The 23,499-nt window shown below is 46.1% G+C and overlaps 2 protein-coding genes across 2 annotated transcripts; one reads left to right on the top strand and one right to left on the bottom strand.

Moving 5' to 3' along the window:
- The first annotated feature begins 7,966 nt into the window (after positions 1-7,966).
- On the top strand, positions 7,967-16,685 carry LOC124677562 (probable amino-acid acetyltransferase NAGS2, chloroplastic). The gene is made up of 10 exons (XM_047213544.1): positions 7,967-8,281; positions 9,091-9,178; positions 9,813-10,021; positions 11,856-12,007; positions 12,243-12,630; positions 14,133-14,230; positions 14,748-14,859; positions 14,993-15,152; positions 15,950-16,022; positions 16,376-16,685. Exons 1-10 carry the CDS (start codon positions 7,967-7,969, stop codon positions 16,527-16,529), a joined length of 1,749 nt encoding a protein of 582 aa, XP_047069500.1. The 3' UTR covers positions 16,530-16,685.
- Positions 16,686-21,613: 4,928 nt separating this feature from the next.
- Positions 21,614-23,113, bottom strand: LOC124676979 (protein CYSTEINE-RICH TRANSMEMBRANE MODULE 13-like). The gene is made up of 3 exons (XM_047212989.1): positions 23,005-23,113; positions 22,705-22,897; positions 21,614-21,870 (listed from the first exon to the last, which is right to left on the bottom strand). The coding sequence occupies exons 1-3, from the start codon at positions 23,042-23,044 to the stop codon at positions 21,825-21,827; spliced, it is 279 nt and encodes a 92-aa protein (XP_047068945.1). The 5' UTR covers positions 23,045-23,113; the 3' UTR covers positions 21,614-21,824.
- Between the last annotated feature and the right edge of the window lie 386 nt (positions 23,114-23,499).

Genomic DNA, 23,499 nt, shown 5'->3' with positions numbered 1-23,499 from the left:
GGACGACCCCGACCAAGCAACTTGAGTCTTGGTAAACTTCTTTGTTGGTGGAGCACCACGAACGAAGTATTGTGGGGGCACTCTTTCATGTAGTGACCAGAGTTGACCACAAGTGAAGCACGCACCATCGCTCGGAGTACCCGTAGCGGGACGATAGTTTGTTCCGCCAGCATTGTTTGGAGCTTGTGGGCGAGGAGCATAACCAGAAGACTTTGGTGCATTAGGAGCACGAGGCACATCACTGTATGGAATGAAAACACGACGGCGCTGATTGCCTGATCCAGAAGACTGAGAAGTATCTCGAGGACGCTTGCGAGTTTCCTCATACTCCACCTTTCCTCTTCTCGCCTTCATAGCCTTATTGACAAGATCTTGGCAGGTTGGGAAGTCCAAGAGATGAAGATCTCGACGAAGTTCAGGATCCAGTCCCTTGCGGAACAAGGCTTGCTTCTTGGCATCGGTGGAAGTCTCTTCAGGAGCATAGCAGGCAAGACGATAGAAATGACCCTGGTAGTCACAGATGGAACCACTGCTCTGCGTCAGCTTCAGAAATTCTTCTCTTTTCTCGTCCATCAGACCCTCTGGGATATGATATGCACGGAAAGCAGCTTTGAACTCTGGCCAAGTTACGACATGATCGGCAGGCTGCATCAACAGGAAATTTTCCCACCATGAACCAGCAGCTCCTTCAAGATGGTAGGTGGCAAAGTTCACCCAGTCTGCTTGAGCAGCGTGGGCAACCTCAAGCTTGCGCTCGATGGTGCGGAGCCAGTAGTCAGCATCAAGTGGCTCAGTGGAATAACTGAACACTGGTGGGTGAGGCGGATGATGCTTCGAATCCCCACTTGTTCCTCATGACGCTGAGCTGTGTTCCGCTCAATCCTTTCAAGGAGCCTTATGTTGTCAGCACGATTGGCTTCGTACATGGCCATAAGTTGGACCATAGAAGGAGGAGGAGGAAGTTCAACATTCTCCTCATGACCATCTCCACGGCCATTGCCACGGCCATGAACACGGCCACGACCACGGCCGGCACCACTTCTAGTACCGCCTGACATCCTGAGGAGAAAACAAAAACCATGAGACACAGATTCACCGGAAGGATTCAACTGAAGGATAGCATGTACCGAATGCAATGAGCATGCTAAAGGACAAGACATGTGATATGAAGATATATCATCGTATCGATCATAGTAGGTAAACAAGCATACAAAATGTACACACTACTAACCGACTCACAAACCATGAAAATGGAGTGCAAAGATGACATACCATCACCATGTCGCATAAAGGCAAACAATTGGATGCTAAGCACCCGAAGCAAGAATAAATGGACAATGCTTCAGATTAACTGAGGCATTCTGAAAACTCTGAGACACGCAACCAGATACGGAGTACTGGAGAAAATAACCCAAACCCGCGTATCCTAGAGATTTGAATTGATAGGAAAGAAGAGAAACCTTTTTCCAATCAAAACCAGATAAGATGTCTCAGCATAGAGTGACACCAGGTAAGGAGTAAAAAGAATCCTATTCGCAGTTTTGCAAATAAACTTTAGCTTTCAAATAGTTTTCGCAACAACTAGACTCAACATCGACCGATGAACAAGGGTTTCCTACGAGCAGTCCCGCTCCGATACCAAAACCTCGTGGCACCCCGGGATCGTGGTTAGACAAATACCGGATCTTCGTCCGACATAAGCCTAACCTCGAGCTCGGAATACTACGATGAGAGAATCGGTAGCACAACGATGACTCTACGACTCAAAAGAATATATTACAACTCTTAACGAGTAAGATCCAAATTATTACACGCAGAGGTCACCGACCCAACATTCAACAAGCAACGGAAGCAAATTATGTTATTCTAAATAACAAGATAGCAAAGGGCTTAAGAAGCCATAACATAAAGCGACGTCCCAGCCCATAAGTCGCAGTGCTGCCGCTCGGGAACTCCAAACTAACCATCGATGTTAACGTAGAAACCACCTTCGGCCGTAGCGACTTCATCCGAAACAAAAGCATGCAAAGCTGAGTACGTGGACTCGAGCAAGACTTAGTACAACCTTTTAGCAAAGCGGGTATGCGGGCTTTCCGTAGATCTTCTTTTGCGTAAAGCCGCTTTTCCTTTGTAAGATGAGAGAGAAGAGAAGTTCGACTACTCGTAACCTTTGAAAGGGAATAAGAGAGCGACATCTCTAACTCTATTGATCATCATATTGTATCCACCAATCTTCATCATCTCGAACCACTATCCTCGGATCACCCCCTCAACACCCGGAGAAGGTGTCCGTAAACACACATTGGTTGCCAAGTTTTACGATTAGGTTCATGTTGTCTATGATCACGTAATCCATTCCCAAGTCGTCCGTAACCGTGGACACGGCTTTTCGAAAAGATTTAACCCCGCAGGGGTGCACAACTTTACCCACACGCGCCAACCGACTCTTAGTGCCAACGTTTGAGCTCTCTTCCTTGGAGAGCCGGCAGAGGGTGGTCGACCACGACCTTTACCTTGCCGTCGCCTAGACCATGAGTCACGCGCTAAGGATTGTTCCGCCGTAACGGGTCAAGTCCCGAAGTCGGTCCTTAACGATGTGAGGCGAGGTGGGTTTCCCCAGAGGCCGCAACCCCCAGCCACCACGGCCACGCTTACCTACCTGTTATGTACCTTTACCCCCAAGCAAAATGCAATGCATATGACCAGGTAACGCGCAAACTATGTGACTCATGGAATTGACTAGGCAAGTTAGTGAGTCGAGAGGGTACCATAATAGGGCCTCGTGTGGTTGTACGCTCGATCTTGGTTCAAGAGGCGAGAACTCGGTTCCTAGGGTCGGCAGAAACGAAACAACCCACCACATCCCAATGTGGCCTCTCGTCCGAGCCTTTAATCATGTTTATCATCATCTCTATACTTACCACGTCAACCTCGTCATGCTAGATTCATTTCATTGTAAGGCTCCAGTCCGAAGACCGGAGTAGCAGCGTAACAAACTAAGCATGGCTAAGCATAAGCGATAAAGGCTCTCGCGACGCACACCTGCCAAACCTAGTTATGCTAGGAGCAATGGATCGAGTTATCGAGGCTACAAAGGTCGGACATGCAACGGATAGGGTAACTCTATCTATCGATAAAAGACAGCTTGAATCGTATGCGATATGTAGGAACCACGGATAAAACATTTCGAAATCATAGATGAACTAGGTTAGGGCTTGCCTTGTCCCTCGACGGATGAGTACTGTTCTTCGATGGCGTTGACGTCGGACTCCGGCTCGTATCCTATCGCGAAGAACCAAATACCGGAAAGGGAAACAAACATTCACGACATGGCATAATGCAATGCGCATACAATATGAATGACAAGTCATGTGAATGGAATCGAGTAACCCTAGGTGCAACATCGGATTAAAGGGGTTCCGGCATCGGACACCGCCATATGAGAGGGTTCGATTAGGGTTTCGCTAATTTGCAAGTTTAAAGGTTGTAATGATGTATGAGATGCTCATAAACATGTAGGATTTCAAATTCTGAACAATTTGATATATTACACATCATTTTCTGAATTAAGAATAAACAGAAAATAAATAAAAGGGTCTGGCCGACGTCATCATGACGTCGCACGACGTCACACTGGCCATGGCCGGCCAGGTTGGCCACGGCCTCGACGAAGCGGGGCGCCAGGGCTAGCGCGGGCATGCGCGTTGGACGCGCGGGGTCCTCGCGAGCCAGAAGAGGGCGGCGCCGCCCTCCAATGGTCGCCGGAGGGGCGTCTCCGGCGAGCTCGCGCGGAGGCCGGGCAGGCGCGCGACGCGGCGGCGCTACACGGCGAGCTAGGGCGAGCGGCGGGTACCACGAGGACCGGACGCTCACCAGGAGCACGGCGGGCTTGGCGGCTTGGCCGGAGACGGCCGGAATCGACGGCAATCGACGGCGAGGTGCGGAGGTCTGCGGCACGGGCGGGGCCCGATTCGCGCGGTAGAGGGCTCCCCGGCGTGCGCTGGCTAGCGGAGGAGGAAGAGGGCGTCGAGGCGGAGCTTCTGGCGGTGGTGGCCGAGCGTGGGGAGGTCGGCAACGGCGGCGACGGCGAGCTCTGGCCGGAGCTAGGGTTTGGCCGGCGCGCAGAGAGAAGGGGAAAAAGGGAGGGGAAGCAAAATGGGGCTTCTTCCCTGGTCGGCGGCGACCTTTATAGGCGGCCAGGGGGCGGCGGGAGCCATCCAGGCCGCCGGCGCCATCGACGGCAAGGGGCGCGCCAGGCAGCTGCGTGCCTGCGTGCGTGGAGAAGAAGACATGGGGCGATTTTGCCCATAACCCCCTGGGTTTTGGGGTTTCTCTGGAAAAAGAAAAACAGGGCCAAATTTTGATGATTTTAGGGTATTTTGACCCAAAATTGGATAGAGTTTTTGCACAAAATTTTCTTAGAACAAAACCACAACATTTGCAACATTGTTTCAACACATTTTAGTGCAAGATTTCTCAAATTAAATGCAAATGCATGCATGCTCATGACAACTTAGCAACATTATTTGATTAACAAAGTTGGTCTGTTACATCCGTCTTCGCCGTCATCTCCCGGACATCACCGGCAACGTCGCCAACGACTCCAATCTGCGGCACGTCGTCCACGCCATGGCGCGTACATCGCCGCCGTCGGTCTGATCAACCGACCACACGCACGTCTCCGCCAAGCACATCCCCGAGCACGCGCCTACCACCGATCGAGCTACGGGCTGCCGTTGCATCGCCCTTTGGCCCGCAGAGCCACCGCCTTCTACGTCTCCGTCCATGATGATCCCTGCCCTCGCACGCCCGGTATTGGCAACACTGGTACGTGTCTTCGTCCCCGACGCGTCCCCGGGTCTGGCAAGCTCGGATCGGCGCCTCGTCCTCATCGGTTTCGACAACGTCTTCATCGGCATCGACTCTTCTACGACTACCTTGACTGCGTCGCCGACTTCCTCTTGCGTACTCGGTTCTGGCAAAACCGGCGTATGCCTTCGTCCCCGATGTGCGCCTAGTTCTGGCAATACTAGGGCAGCACCTTGTCCTCGACGGCTCAGACTGCATCGAATTCGGCATCGACAACCTCCATGACTGCCTCGACGCATCTCCGTCACTCTCCTCGCGCACTACGCGCTTGCGGCTTCATGTGCGGCTACCTCGACACCGGCACCCGACCACGACATCGACCACGGCACCCCCTCGCGCGGCTACCCCGACCAAGGTTGCAACACCCACGCTCTCGGCTACCTCGACATCGGCACAAAGGGCTATCACCTCGCATGAGCACCTCGGCTCTTCTACAGTCCAATCATCCGCGACGCGACATCGTTCACGACGCTTCCGCTACGACTGCGGGGGAGTGTCAGCCCGTTGGTTCCTACTTTCGGCTTCTCTCCGGTCTGACTGTTCGCGACGTTACTGTTGTTCACGTCACTACCGCTACGACTGCGGGGGAGTGTTAGAGATATATTCCGTGTACGTATAAACGGATAGTCTAGGATAGAGATAGGACTCTCGTGTCTTGTCTTGCACTCCAGGATGATCCCTGTACGTCTATATATACTCACCCATGAGGCTCAATAATACATCCAACACATTACACCAAACCTCTCTCTATCGCTCTACACTTTGGTCTATATATTGTAGAATAAAAATTCCAAACTAAAATTTCCGTGCCTTCCAAAACTCGTCAAGCAAAAGACCGTCTTGGTGCGAGAAGAACCTAAGAGTCACCTTCTTCATTAGGAAAATCGCTGACCCTCACATCGCCGTTGGCCAGCTCCTAACAACAAACTAGAGATCTCAGCAGACACGCCACCACCACCCGGACCACGCGGAGATGAGGGGCCAGGGACGGAGCCAGGAATGAAGTATAATGGAGGCAAACTTAGTATGAGGGGGCAGAACTAGCTAAAATCACCGAAATAAGGAGCTGACATGGCTTGTGTTAAAAGGAAAATCATGAGCATAGGGGGGGCGTAGCCCCCCCCTCATCCCCCTTGTCTCTCTCCCTGTGAGGGGCTGAGCCGTATTACCGAGGCCCCCGAATCGCGCCGTGCCACCCTTGCGACCACAACAATCGCCAAGGTCATCCAAGAGGTCTAGGCCTATCGCCCCCACGTCTATCTCCGTCGGATGAGCCACGCCGTCCGCGTCCGTCACGAAGCTCTGGCCGGAGATCCCACCACGCGAGGAGGAGGAGGCTTGTGCTTCCACCGGTCACGCTCGAAGATTAGAGCCCACCACCGTCGTCTGCATGTGAGGGGTTTGCCTGTCGGCTTCCTCCAGCGGCGGCGGGGAGTAGGTGTGGGGGTAGCGGCTAGGGTTTCGCCTGATCCGCCCCCGAGAGCGATCATGGAAAATCAAGATGTACGCTTGACATTTTTTGTCACAATTTTTTTGACATTTTTAAATGAGTTTAAAAGTGAAATGGTAATTTATGTAGACATGGATTTAATTACTGAAACTAACATGCTAATTTGTGTAGAAGTTCATCATGCATCATGCGTGAGTTTCGTGACCGATTTTTTTTCAACAATGCACTATGTGAGATGCACAGTTTTGTTAATGAAACTGAAATGCATGGGCTCTAATTGGTTGGGGAAGAGAGAACTTTTTTTATGGGAAAGAAGAATAATTTTCTTGGGAGTGAGAGCTGTGTACAGTTTGTTGCATAACAGATAGGAAAATTTGCTGCGTGTACGGACATAGTTTTTTTAATTACGAACATATTTATTTTAAGTGGAGCAGATGATTTTATTCAGAAGCAATGTTTACAGAAATACACATGCATACGTGATACAGAAGTACTAAGCGGCCAAATGTGTCGTCCTACTGGCAGTGACAAAGCTGGCTTTACCAAACTATGCGCATGCCTATCTGCTTCCCTCTGTTCATGACGAAAACTCATTTCCTGAAACTGGTTCTTTCTACCATCATTCTCCTTTAGAATCACCGCATAACAACCATTTGATTTGTCCCTCAGCTGGTTGATAACCTCCAAGCAATCCGATGCTGCTCACATCACTGACAATTGCAAGTCCAAGGCGAGGTATACAGAAAGTGCTTCATTGCAAGCCATAGCTTCCAAACCAGCCGGACCAGACAAACCTTTTTGGATGACTACAGATGCACCGATGTATCTCCCCGTTTCATCTCGGCATACATCAGCAACAACACCATGATCAACATTCCTGGAAACTCCGGCATCTACATTAATCTTCATGCTACCTAGACACCTAGTGACGGTGCAATCCATCTCCTTCGATCATGTGTCGCCCTATTAGAAGGTACATCCGGTGCTTTCAAGGAAGCTATGTCTAGCTCTTCCAGGTATTTGTTTACAAAGCCGATAGTTGAGAGAGAGCTATGATATTCATTCTTATGAATTGCTCTTCGCCTAGCCTACCAGATCGACCAAATAACCACCAAAACCTTTGCAAAATCAGCTTGGCTCAGTGTATCTATCAACCAAAACAGCCATATCTAATTTAGCCAAGGCTCAAACACTCCGTGCCATGTTGCGTAGTGAGTGTCTCCAGGAATCCACAACCCCCGACAAATCCAGTTTGATCGTAAATCTAGGATTGCATGACTGCCCATAGATTTCTTTTTTAGAGGAATGACTGCCCGAAGATTTTTGTTTTTTGGAACTTGGACTGCCCACTCTGCCCGAAGATTCTGAGTGGCCCGTTTAGTTAACTTTGGGCCTGATAAAGTTGCAGGCTGAGCCGAGCAAATGCTAGAAAACGCAGCAGCTTCTCTAAAAAAAAAAAGCAAAGCGGCTGAGCCGCGTGTGGTAGCTCGTGTTCTGTTCCAAGCCCAAACTGTGTGCTGGTCCGCGAGTACGCGCCAATCCGCTTGCCGGAGCGACGACCTACTCTACTCGCCGCTGTCCCCTCCGCGGGCCCCAATTCCCTAGGGTTCCTACTTCCTAGGCCATACCCCGTCGCCGTTTCCTTACATGGCCTCATCGGCCGCCGCCGCGCGCCTCGCCGGCGGGGTATCGCGGCCTGCCTCTCGGGATGCAGCCGCCCGGGGCCTTCCGTCGAGGAGCCTGAGCCTGCCCCCGCCGCGCCGGCGTCCGCGAACCATCCGGTGCTGCGCCGTTCGTCATCCCGGCGGCGGCGGCGGCGGCAGCGGCGTGGACGCGGGGGAGGAGTTCGTGGGGTTCTTCCGGGAGGCGTGGCCGTACATCCGGGGCCACCGCGGGAGCACCTTCGTGGTCGTCCTCTCCAGCGAGGTCGTGTCGGGGCCGCACTTGGACCGCATTCTGCAGGTACTGCATTGCTAAATTGAGTTGAGCTGGTGATTTTTTTGGATTTGTTCCAGTTTTTTTGTTCAGATATAATGTACATGCCGCCTAATTTACTGTACTGGTGGCTCCATAAGTGACTTTGTCCTTTCATAACATTTAGTTTGTTCTATAGCTGCGCCTAGTAGTTGCCCAACATAATCAAAAATGATCCAGACAAAGTAGTTAAATTATAACAGTCATCATGATTGGGGATATTCCGTGCTCTGGTTTCACAATAAAGCACTCTGCGATTTTGACATATGAAAATGGTCACAGGTGCAAGTTCTTGCAACCAAAACATCAAAGGAAAAATTTAAGCTAAAGCCAAAGCGAATTAAGAGAAACTATGAAAAAGAATTGTACAGCTATGCGACACATTACTGGGAATAGAATGAAAGTAACTTTGTTTTCTGGTAGGTAAGAGATTGTAAGGCTTATTATCGATATGCGTCGTTGGAGTTTACTGGGGATAAGAATTGGTAAACAGAATTGAGAGTAACTTTGTTTTTTTTTGGTACGTAGGAAGATTGAGGTTGTGATTGTGATTCATGACTGTAAATCATGTCAATATTAGTAGTACATTATTGGGAAAAAGGAGTAGAAAGCATCGATTTTCCTGCGAGGAATCTGGAAAAATGTTGCACTCATGTGGCCCAGGCTTGAGTTTTTAATGTGATATTTATCTTCTTTCATGGCCATCGAATTTCACTGGGCTATGGATTCCTAGTTATCAACTTCCCTACAATTTTGCATTTTTTTAAAGGGAAACATTACATTTCTATCACATGCAGGACATTTCACTTCTCCATGGTCTGGGGGTTAACTTTGTTCTTGTTCCGGGGACACATGTTCAGATTGATAAGCTCTTGTCAGAAAGAGGTCGGTTCTGCACACACAGCACACATCCTTGTTGCCGTGCTTGTCACTCATTCTTCATCTATCACTCTAAAAATTGGCTGTGCCATTGAGGAATTGACACAACACTAGAAAAATGATTAGTATTTCTCTTGTGTGGATTCACTTAGTTTGCAAAGACTGTGACATGAGTTGTATATTTTTTTTATGTATAACTTAATCTGCCAAGCACATGAGCAAGCTGCATGACTAGAAATACAGCAGAACCCATTTTGCTACTGCACATTGATACCTTGTTAGTGAACAGCATCTCATTAGGAAGTGTAGCATTTAGTTCGTCAATGTCTGCCCTACTCCCATGTAAACTCTTCCATGGAATTATATCCGAATGTGATTTGCGGAGGAACTCTGAAACCAGGACTAAGGTTAAAAATAGAGGCAAAGCTCTCTCCTGGTCCTCAAATGTTAAATGCATGAAAACATAAAGTTATTAGTTTCTTTGGTAGGTGACAATGATGGGGAGAATGATTCTTTTCTGCACTATTGTATTGTCCTTACTCCTTAGTTTATGCTAATTTTGGCAGACGTTATTCTTCTTGTAACTTATTTTATAATATTTTTCTGGTAGTGCAGTTGCTCATCTTATGAATTTCTGTAGGAAGGAAGGCTAAATATGTTGGTCAGTACCGAGTTACTGATTCCGATTCATTAGAGGCTGCAATGGAGGCAGCTGGCAGAATAAGGTTAACAATAGAGGCAAAGCTCTCTCCTGGTCCTCCAATGTTAAATCTCCGTAGACATGGTGTTATTGGACATTCACATGGTCTTGTGGATAATGTCGCAAGTGGCAACTTCCTTGGTGCTAAGGTGAAACTTAACCTAGCTTCCTCAAGAATAAGCATTCTTCACAATATCATCTTGCAACTTTCAAGTATTCTGTAACATGTGCTCGGTGCAGATTTATACTTGTAAATAGCTCCATACGTGAGTAAACGATAGGTTTTTTTCCTTTCACCCTGTTCCCTCAAAATAGAGATGTGCTGTGGAATTTTTACTTAGAAGAAATAAAATTCGCTTTTGGACCCTGAACTTTTCCCCTCCTTTACTTTTCGTCCTAAGACCTCAAAACCTTACGTTTTGAGCTATGATACTACTGGTGATAATAAGTTTACATAAGTTTGGAAATTCAGATAGATAAATAATACTCCCTCCGTCTCAAAATATAAGTCACACATTTTTTGGCACGGTCTTTGATGCACAACTTTTACCACTAATGTATACTACCAAATTATATGGATTTAGAATGTATAAATGGTATCGTTGCATTCGTCTTGCAAAATCCCTTTCATTTCATATATGATTATACAAATTTTGTGGACATATTATAAGTACAAATCATAGCCGAACTTGCAGGTTGTTGACCAGCGAAATTTATGGGCGCCTTATATTTTGGGACGGAGGGAGTATGTACTGAAAAATCGCTAAAGAATAGAGTTTGTTGTCCTCATGTAATTTATACATAGTTCTGATTGACAGACACTTTCTTTAGCATCTATTAATTGGGGTTTGTAAGTTTGTGTAGTTCCATGATAATTGATAATGCGATACTTAAGTAGTTATTAACTTGGTCTGTTTGAATAATGTTCTCCATATATGTACTTCATGATAACAGGGATTTCCTTATTATTTTCAAAGAATGTTTAATTATGCCTGTGTCCAATGGACTCATTTCACTTTCCAACTATTTTACATTTCTTTTGCTTCATGTTCACTCTTAAATTTGGATGCAGAGCCTTACATACTACTAACAGTTAACCACCCGGTGGATTTGTCCAAATGACAAGAGTCGAAAATAGAAAACTTGCTCTAGCACTAAAAGCCGGTCCATGCTGACAGTAATTCCATGTTCTAGTCACTGAGTTACTTGCAGCATGCAAACAATTGCCTTCGTAATTTATCACCAGGGTTACCTTATGACGCAGATTCTTGGTAAAAAATTAGTTTTTCACGTTGTTTTAAATACCCTTCAACCGTCATTCTGGTGAAGCTGGAATATTTGCGTCAAAGGCGTGGATCTCCACCCTTAGCCCAATTTAGAGATAATTGTAGTACATTACTTAGTCAGAGGATATCTATTTATTTAGGGGAGAGGTCAGTTTAGATAGGAAGATAAATGTATGGTTTGTTAGGAAGTTGGGGTTCTATTCGTTGACCCTTCCCCGTCCAATGAGTAAATATAAACTAGTAAAGATCTAATCCCTGCCCCCAAACTTTTCTTCCCTTTCATCCCCTGCACCATGCCCGGTTAACAGTTGCTCCTTAGGATACTACTGCCCCACCCCAACCTTGTCACGTTGTGAGGTTTTAGGACCGGTACCAATCTTAGCATGTGAGAAATTTGCTCTTATAAACCAACGTGCTTAGAACAGTGTGAAGAACTCTAGGGTCGGGAGTTATGATCTGGAATTGGCAGGCATATGTTCTTGACTTGTAACTTTAAGGTCCTGATTACGCCTTTATAAAAACGTTAGATATCGGAGAACAATTGTTATACTGGGAACACTATGTGTCTATTTCTTATAGCGTGCATGTGTTTGTCTGCATGGTATTTCTCCACTTTATTTTGTCTTGTGTATGTTCCACTGAACTTCAGTTTGCTGGAGGCCCCTGCAATACTAAATTTATGAACTACTTTTGACAGAGAAGAGGGGTAGTTAATGGTATTGATTATGGATTCACTGGTGAAGTCAAGAAAATTGATGTTTCACGGATAAAAGAAAGGCTTGCTAGTGATAGCATAGTTGTTGTGAGCAATATGGGATACTCGAGCTCGGGAGAAGTCTTAAACTGCAAGTATGTAGTTTTCCCTATCCTTTACTCATTTTCATGACATATTAATGATTATATGCTTATATTGTTATTTCCCACCTCTAAGTTATGAATGTATGGTATATAAAGTTTATGTGAATGCCCTTTCTTATTTAAGATGCTAAAAACTTACAAAAACCATGTCGATGTTTATAACCTGTATACATATTGTGGCTAGCCTACTAAACAAAATTGGTTTATTTTGCTTGCAAACATTCAGCACTTATGAAGTTGCCACTGCTTGTGCTTTGGCCATAGAGGCAGACAAACTTATCTGCGTTGTGGATGGTCAGATATTTGATGAGCATGGACGAGTCATTCATTTCATGTCTCTTGAGGAAGCCGACATGTTGATTAGAAAGCGTGCTAAGTTAAGTGATATTGCTGCAAATTATGTCAAGGTTGTAGATGAGGAAGAACATGAACCACCTTCAAACCGAAGGGGTCATCTTAATGGTTATGCTCCTTCTTTTCAAAATGGGTTGGGCTTTAACAATGGAAACGGTATTTATTCTGGCGAGCAAGGATTTGCCATTGGTGGTGAAGAGCGATTAAGCAGGTCAAATGGCTACCTTTCTGAGTTGGCTGCAGCAGCATATGTGTGCCATGTAAGTGTTGTGCCTTACATATGGCATTCTTCTGTTAAATCCAGTTCTGGTTCTAGATTACTAGCTTTCCTCAGAGCTACCATGTACATCTAATTCTTTTGGAATTTGCATCCTCTGTGAAACAACATTACTGTCCTGAATTTGCTAGCTTTGTGTTGGGTTTTCTTGATCAATGTTGTTACAGTATTATAGTGTCATGCTATAGAAGTTCTGATGAAGCAATACTCATATTGCCTGCGATGTTCACAGGTCTAAAAAGGCTGGTACACTGAACCATATATCAAGCCCTTTATTTCATGCATGTATATTCTCTGTTGTAGTTGTGCTAGATATGTATAACCCTGCTCAGAACTACATTACAATAGTATAAAATGTATGTGAAGCTGACCTGTATATAATTGTATTGGAGATTGAGTGCAGTTTGAGCAGGTGACATGTCGTAAGACACTTGCATGTTCTCTTTCAATGAAATGAACAATATTTTTGCAAATCCTGACGTACTAAGGGCGTGTTCGGCAACCCTCCGGCTCCCAGATCCGCGGTGCTCCGGCCCGGAGCAGCGCCGAACGTGGCAACTCCACGGAGCCAGATCCGCGGAGCAGGACGATTCGGCTGTGTAATTCGCGGAGCACCTATTTCGCTGATCCGCGGAGCAGCCTGTCGCGGAGCAGCAGTTAATTACGACGCTCTGCCACCGCCAAGTGAGAAAACTGCTCGGTTCGATTCCTTTCTTCCCCAAGCGAGGCTCTCTCCCACACCACGCCAAGTGCTCCCGACCCGTCCTTGAACTAGCCGCCACAGGCTCCCGAGCCGCCGCCGCACCTCAACTCCGGCGTCGCCGTCTGCCCGAGCCGCCGGAGCTGGCCGTCCGTCCGAGCCGCCGGAGCTGGCCATCCGCCCGAGGTCACCGTCTGCCCGAGCCGCCGGAGCTGTCCGTCCGCCGGCGCGCCGCTCCCGGCCTCCAAGCCGGTACCCGTCCTGCGATGGCAGCCGACCTTCACCTACTGTGCTGCACCCTCCCCGTCGCCCCTTCACCTCTCCCAGCCCACCCGCTCGGCCCCGTCGCTGCTGTCACGCTCGGCTCCCGATTCCATTATCCCGAGCTCCTAATCCAGAGCAAGAAGAGGATATGTGCCACGATCTCCTTGGTCCTTGTCCTCTCTGAAAGCAGGGAGTGGTGCTGCTACAGCTGCGGGAGGAGGAGGTAACACGAGCAATCGTCGGATCTGAGGAGAAGCAGGATTGGGCATTTGGGGAAGATAACTATGACGTGGGGGTCCACCCGTCATTGTCTCACAGAAAAGACGGGAGCTGGCCGAACGTTCTGAGCTTCGTGGGAGAAGTGCGGAGTCGGATCTGAGAGCCGGATTTGAGGATTTGGAGAAGCTAGGAGGCTTCCGAACACGCCCTAAAACCACATTCTGTATGGAGTGTAAGCTTGAAAGTTTCACGACAGTCTATTTCTTAGACTTGACTATGCATTTGTTTCTTCCGTATGTCAGGGTGGCGTTCAAAGAGTTCATATCATCGATGGAACAGTTGATGGATCACTGCTGTTAGAATTGTTTACAAGAGATGGCGCAGGGACAATGATAGCAAGGTATCCTGAAGGTCAATTGTTGTAATTTTTTATTATAAAATTATATGTTCAATACATAAGGCAATGCTTCAAGGCCTACTTTATCCTTCTATCGAGTATCGATTTAGACACATCTCTTTAACTGATTAATATCATGCTCTTTACCTTTTATATTCCTGAACATAATATAGAGTAATACTGTAACAGCTCTGCAATTTGTAACTAATGTGCTTATTTGAATTGCTTACTAAGAACAGAAGAAAATGAAACCGTTTACCATGGCTAAGGCACTACAGCTTGCATGCTGCTATCTACATAAGTAGATTCTTTCTGGATTTTGTTTTATAATGGTAGCGTTGCTCAATAATGTATGTCAAGGCTGATGATATATCATTGTTTTGAAATTTGAACTCTAGCTGTAGTTCCGCAATAAATATGTTCACCATGGTATTGTCAGTATATGAATGCCTTTTGAAATCTAATAGCTTCTTCAAAATATTATGAAATCATAGTATATATACCCCACCACATGTTTCAGGGATGTTTATGAAGGAACAAGGATGGCTACCGAGGAAGATCTTCATGGCATAAGAAAACTCATTCATCCACTGGAAGAATCTGGTGTTTTAGTGCGAAGAACAGATAAAGAGGTGTGCTAAAACTTTGAAAAATATATATTGAGTGCTTAAGTGTTAAGCCGATTGGTATTTTTGCCTCCGTTTAGCTTTTTCTTTGTGCTTAGTGGTACTAAATAAGTATGCCTTGTTTCTCACTCCTCTTCAGCTTCTTGAAGCTCTGTATTCATTCTATGTTGTTGAAAGAGATGGTTCAATCATTGCGTGTGCTGCTCTTTTTCCGTTCCCTGAGGACAAATCTGGTGAAGTTGCCGCAATTGCTGTATCTGAAGAATGCCGAGGGAGAGGTCTAGGTGACAAGTTGCTTGGTATGTTCACTGCCTTATTTGGTTTTCTGAAAGTAGTCATCAATTTTTGTCCACAAGAAAACCTCAAAGTGACACCTTAGTACATTATAATTTCATAAACGGGTCGATTCACCAATATCACTTTGCATCTGGTGGTGTTGAGCTGTGCCACAGCTAAGAAATACAGGGTTAGACAATTCTTTTTGTTTGATAATGTACCTTGCTTTCTATCGCAGGGCATACTCCGTGGTCTGATTTTTCACCATTCCAAGTGTCTTTATGTTAATTTGATTATAAATGCATGGATCTGAGGGATGCATGTGTCTGCTTCTCCGCACAAACAAGGGTTTTGTTTCATTGGGACGAAACTGAAAATGCTACCACTGAATTAGGAGCATTGATTATTTTTTTCAATTGGTGTCATCCAGTTGGCTGCTTTGCCACATGCACACAAAGAACCTAACAGGTTAAATAAATGAGTAACAAGAAACCACCAATGAAAGAAATTAGTGGTAATGAGGGGGTCCCTTGATAACTAACTAGCCTACTACTAACCATCTGATTGTAAGAGCAAGAAATCAGAATGTTATTTTTTACTCGATGTACCAGTTTCCAGTTTATGACTGCTCTCTTAATGTGACCTCAAGGTTGTCCTGTAACTTAAACTGTTCTCTTTTTAATGAATGAAAAAGGAAAGTCTTTCGCCTTGTTAAAAACCCTCCTCTCTTTTATACTAGAAGAGCTCCCACATGCTGTTATTCGTTTCTACTGGAAAGGATAATACAGATCTTCTTTTACTTCTGGTTATGGTTCTTCAGATTATGTTGAGAAGGAGGCCTTATCCCGTGGTCTTAGGAAACTATTCTTGCTCACTACACGGACGGCTGATTGGTATGTTCCTATATCCTTCTCTTGTCTTGTTATATGGATGGTCTGATAGTGTATTATCCCATGATTGATCTTAGTGTAGACATTGAGTTATCACTTTGCTGTAGTTTTTTTTTTTTTTGCGGGGAATCACTTTGCTGTAGTTAAAATAGTACGGACTGGCGATACTCAATTCCAAGTTCCATATTATGTGGATGGTCTGTGTCTAGTGTAGAGTTTGTCCCAAATCTGGTTGACGATTTGACATGTTGCTTTGGCATCGCTTCACTAGGACCATCTGAATAGTGAATATTGAACTGCAATGATCACAGCATTAGTTTACTGCCTTGCTGGTGCTTATTTTTGAAATGGCGCAGGTTTGTGCGACGTGGTTTCTCAGCATGCTTGATTGAGTCTATTCCTGAGCAGAGGAGAAAACGTATCAATCTGTCACGTGGATCAAAGTATTACATAAAGGAGCTCCAGCCAAAGCATGCTGGTGTCACAGTCAACAATTTTGTTGGCAGATGACAGGACTCGCAAGGACTTTGGTGGAAGTCGACGAGATATACCCTCTGAGTATATCAAAATTCTGCTCTGGTTATATCGAAATTTCAAGGTTTTTGGTGTTAATTATAGTCTTGAGAAACAGAACTGCAGTTTGTGGCGGTGTTTTAAAATACTTCTATTATATTTACATGGATGTAAATGAGCTTTATGCCACAACAGAAATCAAATAGCAGAGGAAATTCTATACAAACCTCATGACTAAGCAATGCAGGTGTTCATATCATCATATGCTACCCAATTGAGTCTACCTGTTTAGTGAATAAAAGAAAATAATGGAAAGTAAGCTCTTGGTGCGGAAATTCAATTTGGCACATGGGAGCATATGCTCCTGCCATCGGAAAAACATTTTGAAATATTCAAAAAAATCAAACAAAAAAATTCTCGCTTATGTATCAACATTTTACGTGCGCACATCAAGTCTTGCAAAAAACCGACATTTTTTGTGACTTGTGTAAAAAAAGACAAATAAAACGTCTCGTACACAACTTTTTTTACACAAAAATTTGTCTTTTTTACGGATGGCACTCAAAATGTCGGTTTTCTGTGAACCCACTTTTTGAACATGTAGAATTTTAAGATGTATCAACTAAATTTTGTGTTCAAATTTTTCAACATTTTAAAAAAACATTTAAAACGAAGTTTAAAAACCGGGAGCATATGCTCCCGGGTGCCAAAACGCCACTCCCGCTCTTGGTGGCATATCACTCACTATACTTCAGGAAAGATGGGGGTTTGCAGGTCTGCACATGGCAGCTAGACTGGCATTTTTGCTTTTCTGTTTGATTCCTATGATGATTTCCTTTTGCTTGGATTGAGATTTGAGAGACAACCGGCATTTCTCCCTTTTGCTGCTTCAGATAACAAATCAAAGGGAATACTTCGTGTCAAGGTTTGCTATTTAGAAGATGCCGCACATGCATGCTTGATGGAATTATATCGCGTGTAGCAGCACACCATCCTTTGGGGCCGGTAGCGAGCTGGTGAGGAATAAATTTCATGGTTGGATATACCAGTAGAAGACTGGGAGCCACTTGCATGCTGCTGCAGTGGGCTGCCGAATCTAGTGGTCATTTGTGGGCGTGGGGGATGGATTTATGCAACGTCGCGTCATCATCAGTGACAATATAAAGCAAACTGTCACCATTCACCAACACGTCGAACTGAGCCGTGTGGCTTGCGAATTTGCGATGCGTGCTTCATTCCTTTTCCAGAATCGACGATAAATAGATAGCTGTCTGCTGCCAAACTATCACTACAGTCTTTACAATCATAAAAGATGGTTACATTTTTGTATGATATGAACGTGAATGCTTCCTGACGGTGGAAACCTCTTTTTGGTGAAAGCACGATGGGGACCAGAAGTTACCCGTCCAAACTTCGGCACCAAGCATTGAAACGAAAAACTTTGGCACCTGGGACGCGTTTGTTTGCTTGCAATAGATTTTGGGTTTGGGGAACTTGCTCTGGCTAAGAGCATCTCCAGTCGTGGGCTCCCCGGGTCGAAATCTGGCGTTAAATAATCCGGTACTATTTAGCGCCGGATTGGACGAAAGTTTGGCCCGGGCAGCGCCGAAGTTTCAGCCGTCTCCTCGGTAGACACCCGGGGTTCGGCTTTTTTTTTTTACAGAAAAACGTCCCTAGATGCCAAATTTCATGCATAATTCGGCGAATTTGACCAATTTTGCCAACATTTGGTTTATTTTTACAAATAAACGTTACAGTTCAACAAAACAAGACAAATTTTCAAACAAATCAAATGGAAAAACTAGTTGGTGTTGCCTCGAAGCGTCCATATGTGCTCCACCAGATCATCCTGCAGTTGTTGATGCATTGTGGAGTCTCGAATCTCCTGACGCATAACGATGAACGCAGCCCACGATGTCGGCACCTGGTGGTTAGGTTGTGCTCCTCGTCTTGGGCGACGGCTGCCGTTTCTTCCTCAAGAAGCTCGACGAACATCTGCTCCTCCTCCTCGTCGGAGTCCATGTCCGGCTAGGCAATTGGACGAACACCTGCCGGGTGTGTCGACGAGGAGCGACGCGAGGGAGTTGGCCCGGTGGCGGAAAATAGGCAGAGGGCACGACGGGCGTCCGAATATAGGCTGCTGGGTGGAGGAACGACGAAGTTGAGGCAACCGGCCGGCGGATTGGCGAGGGGTGGTGCCAGTGGCGACAGAGCAATGGGAGGGGATGGGGGATTTGCGTCGACAAAGTGGTGGGGTTCGTCTGTTCTCTCGCCAACAGAGCGGGCCCGTCCCCGCTTTTCTCTCGTCCAGAGTCCCCGAGCGCACCCCGAGGGGCCGGGGATGGCCTGGGCTCTCCGGACGGATGAAAGGCCTAATCCGGACGAAAACGAGGAGCGGGGTGCGACTGAGAGTTTTCGTCCATCCGAATGACAAAAAGGCGTCCTGGGGGCCTCGTCGGGGAGATGGCTGAAGATGCTCTAAGGTGCGTGGACGCATGCGGCCTCCAAGAGCATGTGGACCAGCGTTTTCCAAATAACGTCCGGTAAAGCTCTGGATCAGTCGATTGGGGAACGTCGCCGTGTGGTGCCATGTTTGTGACGCGTGTGTTTCCAGCCACGTCCCCTAATAGTGCTTCCAAACATTTTTTTCCTTTTTTTTTATAAATTTTAGTCTTTGAACATGCAAGAAATCTCTAGTCTTTCAACACATAAATAAACCCGAATTTATACAACAGGTTTTGTCAATGGAAATAAATCATACTACCTGTGTGCATAAATAAATCTCCGAATGGATGGAGGGAGTACAACAAATCCAATAATTTGAAGCAACTTGATAAAGGCATCGGCATAAACTATCCTTTGACCCTCCAAAGATGCTAGGTTACTTTGCAGTTGGTCATGCGTATCGTATCTGGGTCATAGATTTCTGCATGCATAACGAGAAAATCAGTAAAATCTATGGGCACTTGATGATCAACAATTGGACCTGACACTCATAGTGATCCACATGAGCATTCACTGGAGATTTGCGCCCACTCTCAGTGATTATATTATGCATGATCGCACATGCATTCATCACCTCCAACATTCGCTAGAGACGGTCGATTCGGATATTCCTCTTCGTACAGGCTTAAGGTTACTTTATGAAGTGTGAGATGCAGAAAAGCTTTTCTCGTGGGCAACCAAATACCCATTTTCTGGCCCGTTAAGCCAGAGAAACCACTCCGCAAGCAACCAAACATGCTCCTAGTGATGGAACGAAAACACACTTCAGTTTATTGGGAGTTGCACAATGCCACGAGACAATCTGTAAGAGGTGACTTGTTTCTTGTGTCTAATACTGACTTATTGTCAGCATCTATTACTAGTACTGTATTACACTGAGAGGACTCAAACAGTAAAATGGAACCTGTTGAATCAAGAGAATATGCTCGTCAGTATGGAAAAAATACAACTCCCTCTGATCCATAGAAAAATGTTGGGGCTCTAGGATTGGAGGGAGTAATATATACTCCCTCCGGTCTGATTTAATTGACGCGAGAGTGCACATGTAATAGCTCAGTATATACTGACGCCCACGTCGATTAAACACGTACAGAGGTAGTACTCTATATTTCAAGATATAGTGCATGCTAGTTTTGTTGAAAGTCTAACTTTGTAAGCTGTGACCGAGTTCATAGCTAGATAACTTCATCAACATAGACAATACCAAATCAATACTACTAGATACATACATTTCCATATAGTATGTATCCAGTATTTTAGACGTCTATTATATCTCTAAATTTGATCAATCTTTACAAATTTCAACTTGGAAAAGGTCAAGCCTAACTGGAATTGTTAGATCAATTTAATGATTAGGTTTAACCAAGGACTATTAAGTAAGCGCAAGTTTTTTCCAATTGAAATATGACTTCACTCCTTTAAGTCTCATTGAGAGTTTGGTCCTAGGCTCCTAACTAGAATGGCGCACAACAAAGCCTAACGTTGCGCTCTTTGAAGGTATGCAATTTTAGGATGGATTGCAGGGTAACCTTGCAATTAGGAAGTGGAAGAAGGAAAAGTCCGGTTTGAATATGGGTGCATGTGAACTCTAGTTGGAAATGCATTTTCCAAATGTTAAAAAATTCTGAAATAAAAATATCCGGGTACGTATGCATGTTTCATGTGTGCGTAGAAAGTTTTCGCGGAGAAACCACTTTTTTATTTCAGAATCTAAAAAAGACAAAATACGTCACATATATACTGCTATATAGCCCTGCAAAGTTTCACTTTTTTGCCGAGACAAAATAAAAAGTTTTTTCGTCACGAAACTCATGTCCAGAGCACATATTTGAGATCATCTGGGAAATCATTTTGTGTTTCGATTTTTAAAACATATTTTGACATCACAAACTGAACTTTTTAAAAAGTGGGTTCACATGCCCCCATGTTCTATATATGCACACTCGTGGAAGAAGACGTACGAACTGTAAAGAGAAAGAAAAGACCATGCTATCAAGGTTCAGGGATCCCTACAGCCTGCTACCAGCTGGAACGTTGACTGGAAGATTCGAATATAACACGGTGCAGTCAAGAATACAAGCGTACCGGCGGCTAATATACTGGTAAGATCTAGTTTGAGCAAGGAATGTATTTAGTTGTTCAAGTGGAGTATATTTTTTATACTTTCGTTAATTCTGATTGTCTGAAATTTGTAAAGTCTCGACCACCTAACTAGAATTCCAGTTCCAGTTGAGAAGTCTGAAATTTGCACTAGCGAGCTTGGACCTAGATAGAATGGCTCACTACTACCAAGCCTGTCAATTTTAGTATGACTTGGAAGTGTAACGTTGCAATCAACCTAGTGCAGTACTAGAAGAAGACGGACAAACTGTCAACAAAAAGAAAAGACCAAGCTACTAAACAAGGGTCCGGGATCATTGCAGGCAGATGCAATTACGACCTTGAGCGTCAGGTGGAAGATTCGAATAGAAACACACGCATGACCGGCGGCTAAAAGAACGACAGCGCAAACGTGACCCATCATTACAGAAAAGATCAAATTGGACACCACACGAGAGCACAGAAACGCACATAACTCACATGGAAAGCACTATAGGCTTAATCATCGGTCCATCGACACCAACCGACCAATTCCATTGCAGAGGTTCATGAACATGGAGTAATAAACAAAGAGAGCGATAAGGCTCAACAAGAAATAATTAAGCTAGCATCATCTTCTTCTTCAGTCAAAGATAGCTCAGTTCCAGTTCCAGTTGATAAAATCCGCCGTCGTCTTCCTCGCTCTCCTCAGAAGCAGGCGTCCAGGAGACAGCAGCAGCAGAGGGCGGCCAGGCTGTTGCAGCAAAATATCAAAAGAGAATGATTACACAGAACAGCAAAAGCAAGAAAAGTATTGTACCACTAGTTTTGTCTAATATAAAACTGACATTTGCAATAAGTATATGCCTGCCATGATGATACTTTGAAATGCCCAACGCATACAGTTGCATATTGTAATTCTAAAGCTGGTTTAGTAGAATTGTTGGTAAGCATAAACAATTGAGCGTGATCTTAAGCTTATTAGTGATATTCTCCTGGGGAGAGGACAGCCGTTCTTTGGTAGTACCGCGGCGTCAACGGAAAATTTGATTGTCAGGTTTTGCTTCTTGACTAAGGAATCTAATAAGCGCACTAATTTGAAACTTTGGTCTTATCTCAATGCCGGTCCAAAACAGCTACTACTACCGGGCGCATGTGAAACGCCTCCCTAGAATTCATGACTGCCTTTGACCCATCTCTTTCAGCTGGTGACTGCTGACGCCACGCAACACAGCCGTCCATATAAGATCGGACGGTTCGCGCGGCCAGGGGAGAAGACAACCGCCCCTCGCCGCGGGGAATACGTGTGCGCTCAGCGCGGAGCGACCGACACGTCGTCGAGACGGCGACTGCTCTCGCCTTTTCCCGAGGGTTCGCTCACGCGTCAAGTCACGGGCCCCAACCAAGCAAAAACGTGGGAGCGACGGCGACGGCGACCGGCGGGGAACGCCGCCCGGTGGCGTGCGTGCCGTCGCAGATCTGAACCGGGGGATCCAAATTTCGTAAACTCTGAACTAGAACTGAACTTTTTGGTTCTAATCTACTCCGAAAGGAAAAAAGAGTGGAGCAGAGGCGAAGAGGATCGTACCATCCCTCCATGAAGGAAGGGCCGCTGCTGTGCTGCTGTTGCTGCTGCTGCTGCTGGTAGGGCGGCTGCTGCGGGTACTGCGGCGGGTAGCCGCCCTGCTGCGGGTAGCCGGCCGGCGGGTAGCCCTGCGCCGGGGGTGGGTAGCCTGCCGGAGGGTAGCCCGCGGGCGGGTAGCCGTCCTTCCCCGGGTAACCTGAGATCCAGACGGCGGAGATTTGAGTCGTCAGTCGGCCACACAGAAAAGAGGAAAGGAACGGCAGGAATAAAAGTAGATGCACGGGGATGGACGGGAATCGAGACCTTGCTGCGGCGGCGCGCCGACGGGTGGTGGGTAGCTCATCTTCTCCTGGTCGCTCCGGTGGGCTCGCTGACGCTGGTTCGTTGCGGCGATCGGAGCTGTGCGAGGTGCTTTGCTTGCGCTGAGATGTTGGGGTTTGGATGCGCGTCGGGTCGGGTCGGGTGGGTTTTATATAGGCGGAACCAAACCGCGTCCGGAACGTAGTCGGGCGATGGGCCTGGGTGGGGCCGTGTCACGCGTCTCGGGAATTTCGGGAAGGACCAGACCAGACCGGCCCGGCCCGGCCCGGGTGCTTTGCCTGCCTTGTGCGACCGGAACGCGTACCGATGTTGGGGTGCATTTACGCTTTACCTGATTTGGTTCCCTATTTTCTCCGGAGTCCTATGGCGTGTGCACTCGGCTAATTTTGGTTTGGGAACATGCATTTGCTGTAGCAGAGTTCGGCACAACACACGCGGTTTCGAAAAATCGTTCTCTCTAATATTTGTTCTGGAGAG

Source organism: Lolium rigidum, chromosome 7 (assembly GCF_022539505.1).
Source record: "Lolium rigidum isolate FL_2022 chromosome 7, APGP_CSIRO_Lrig_0.1, whole genome shotgun sequence".
Taxonomy (NCBI): domain Eukaryota; kingdom Viridiplantae; phylum Streptophyta; class Magnoliopsida; order Poales; family Poaceae; genus Lolium; species Lolium rigidum.
This window is presented reverse-complemented; position numbering and strand designations above follow the sequence as displayed.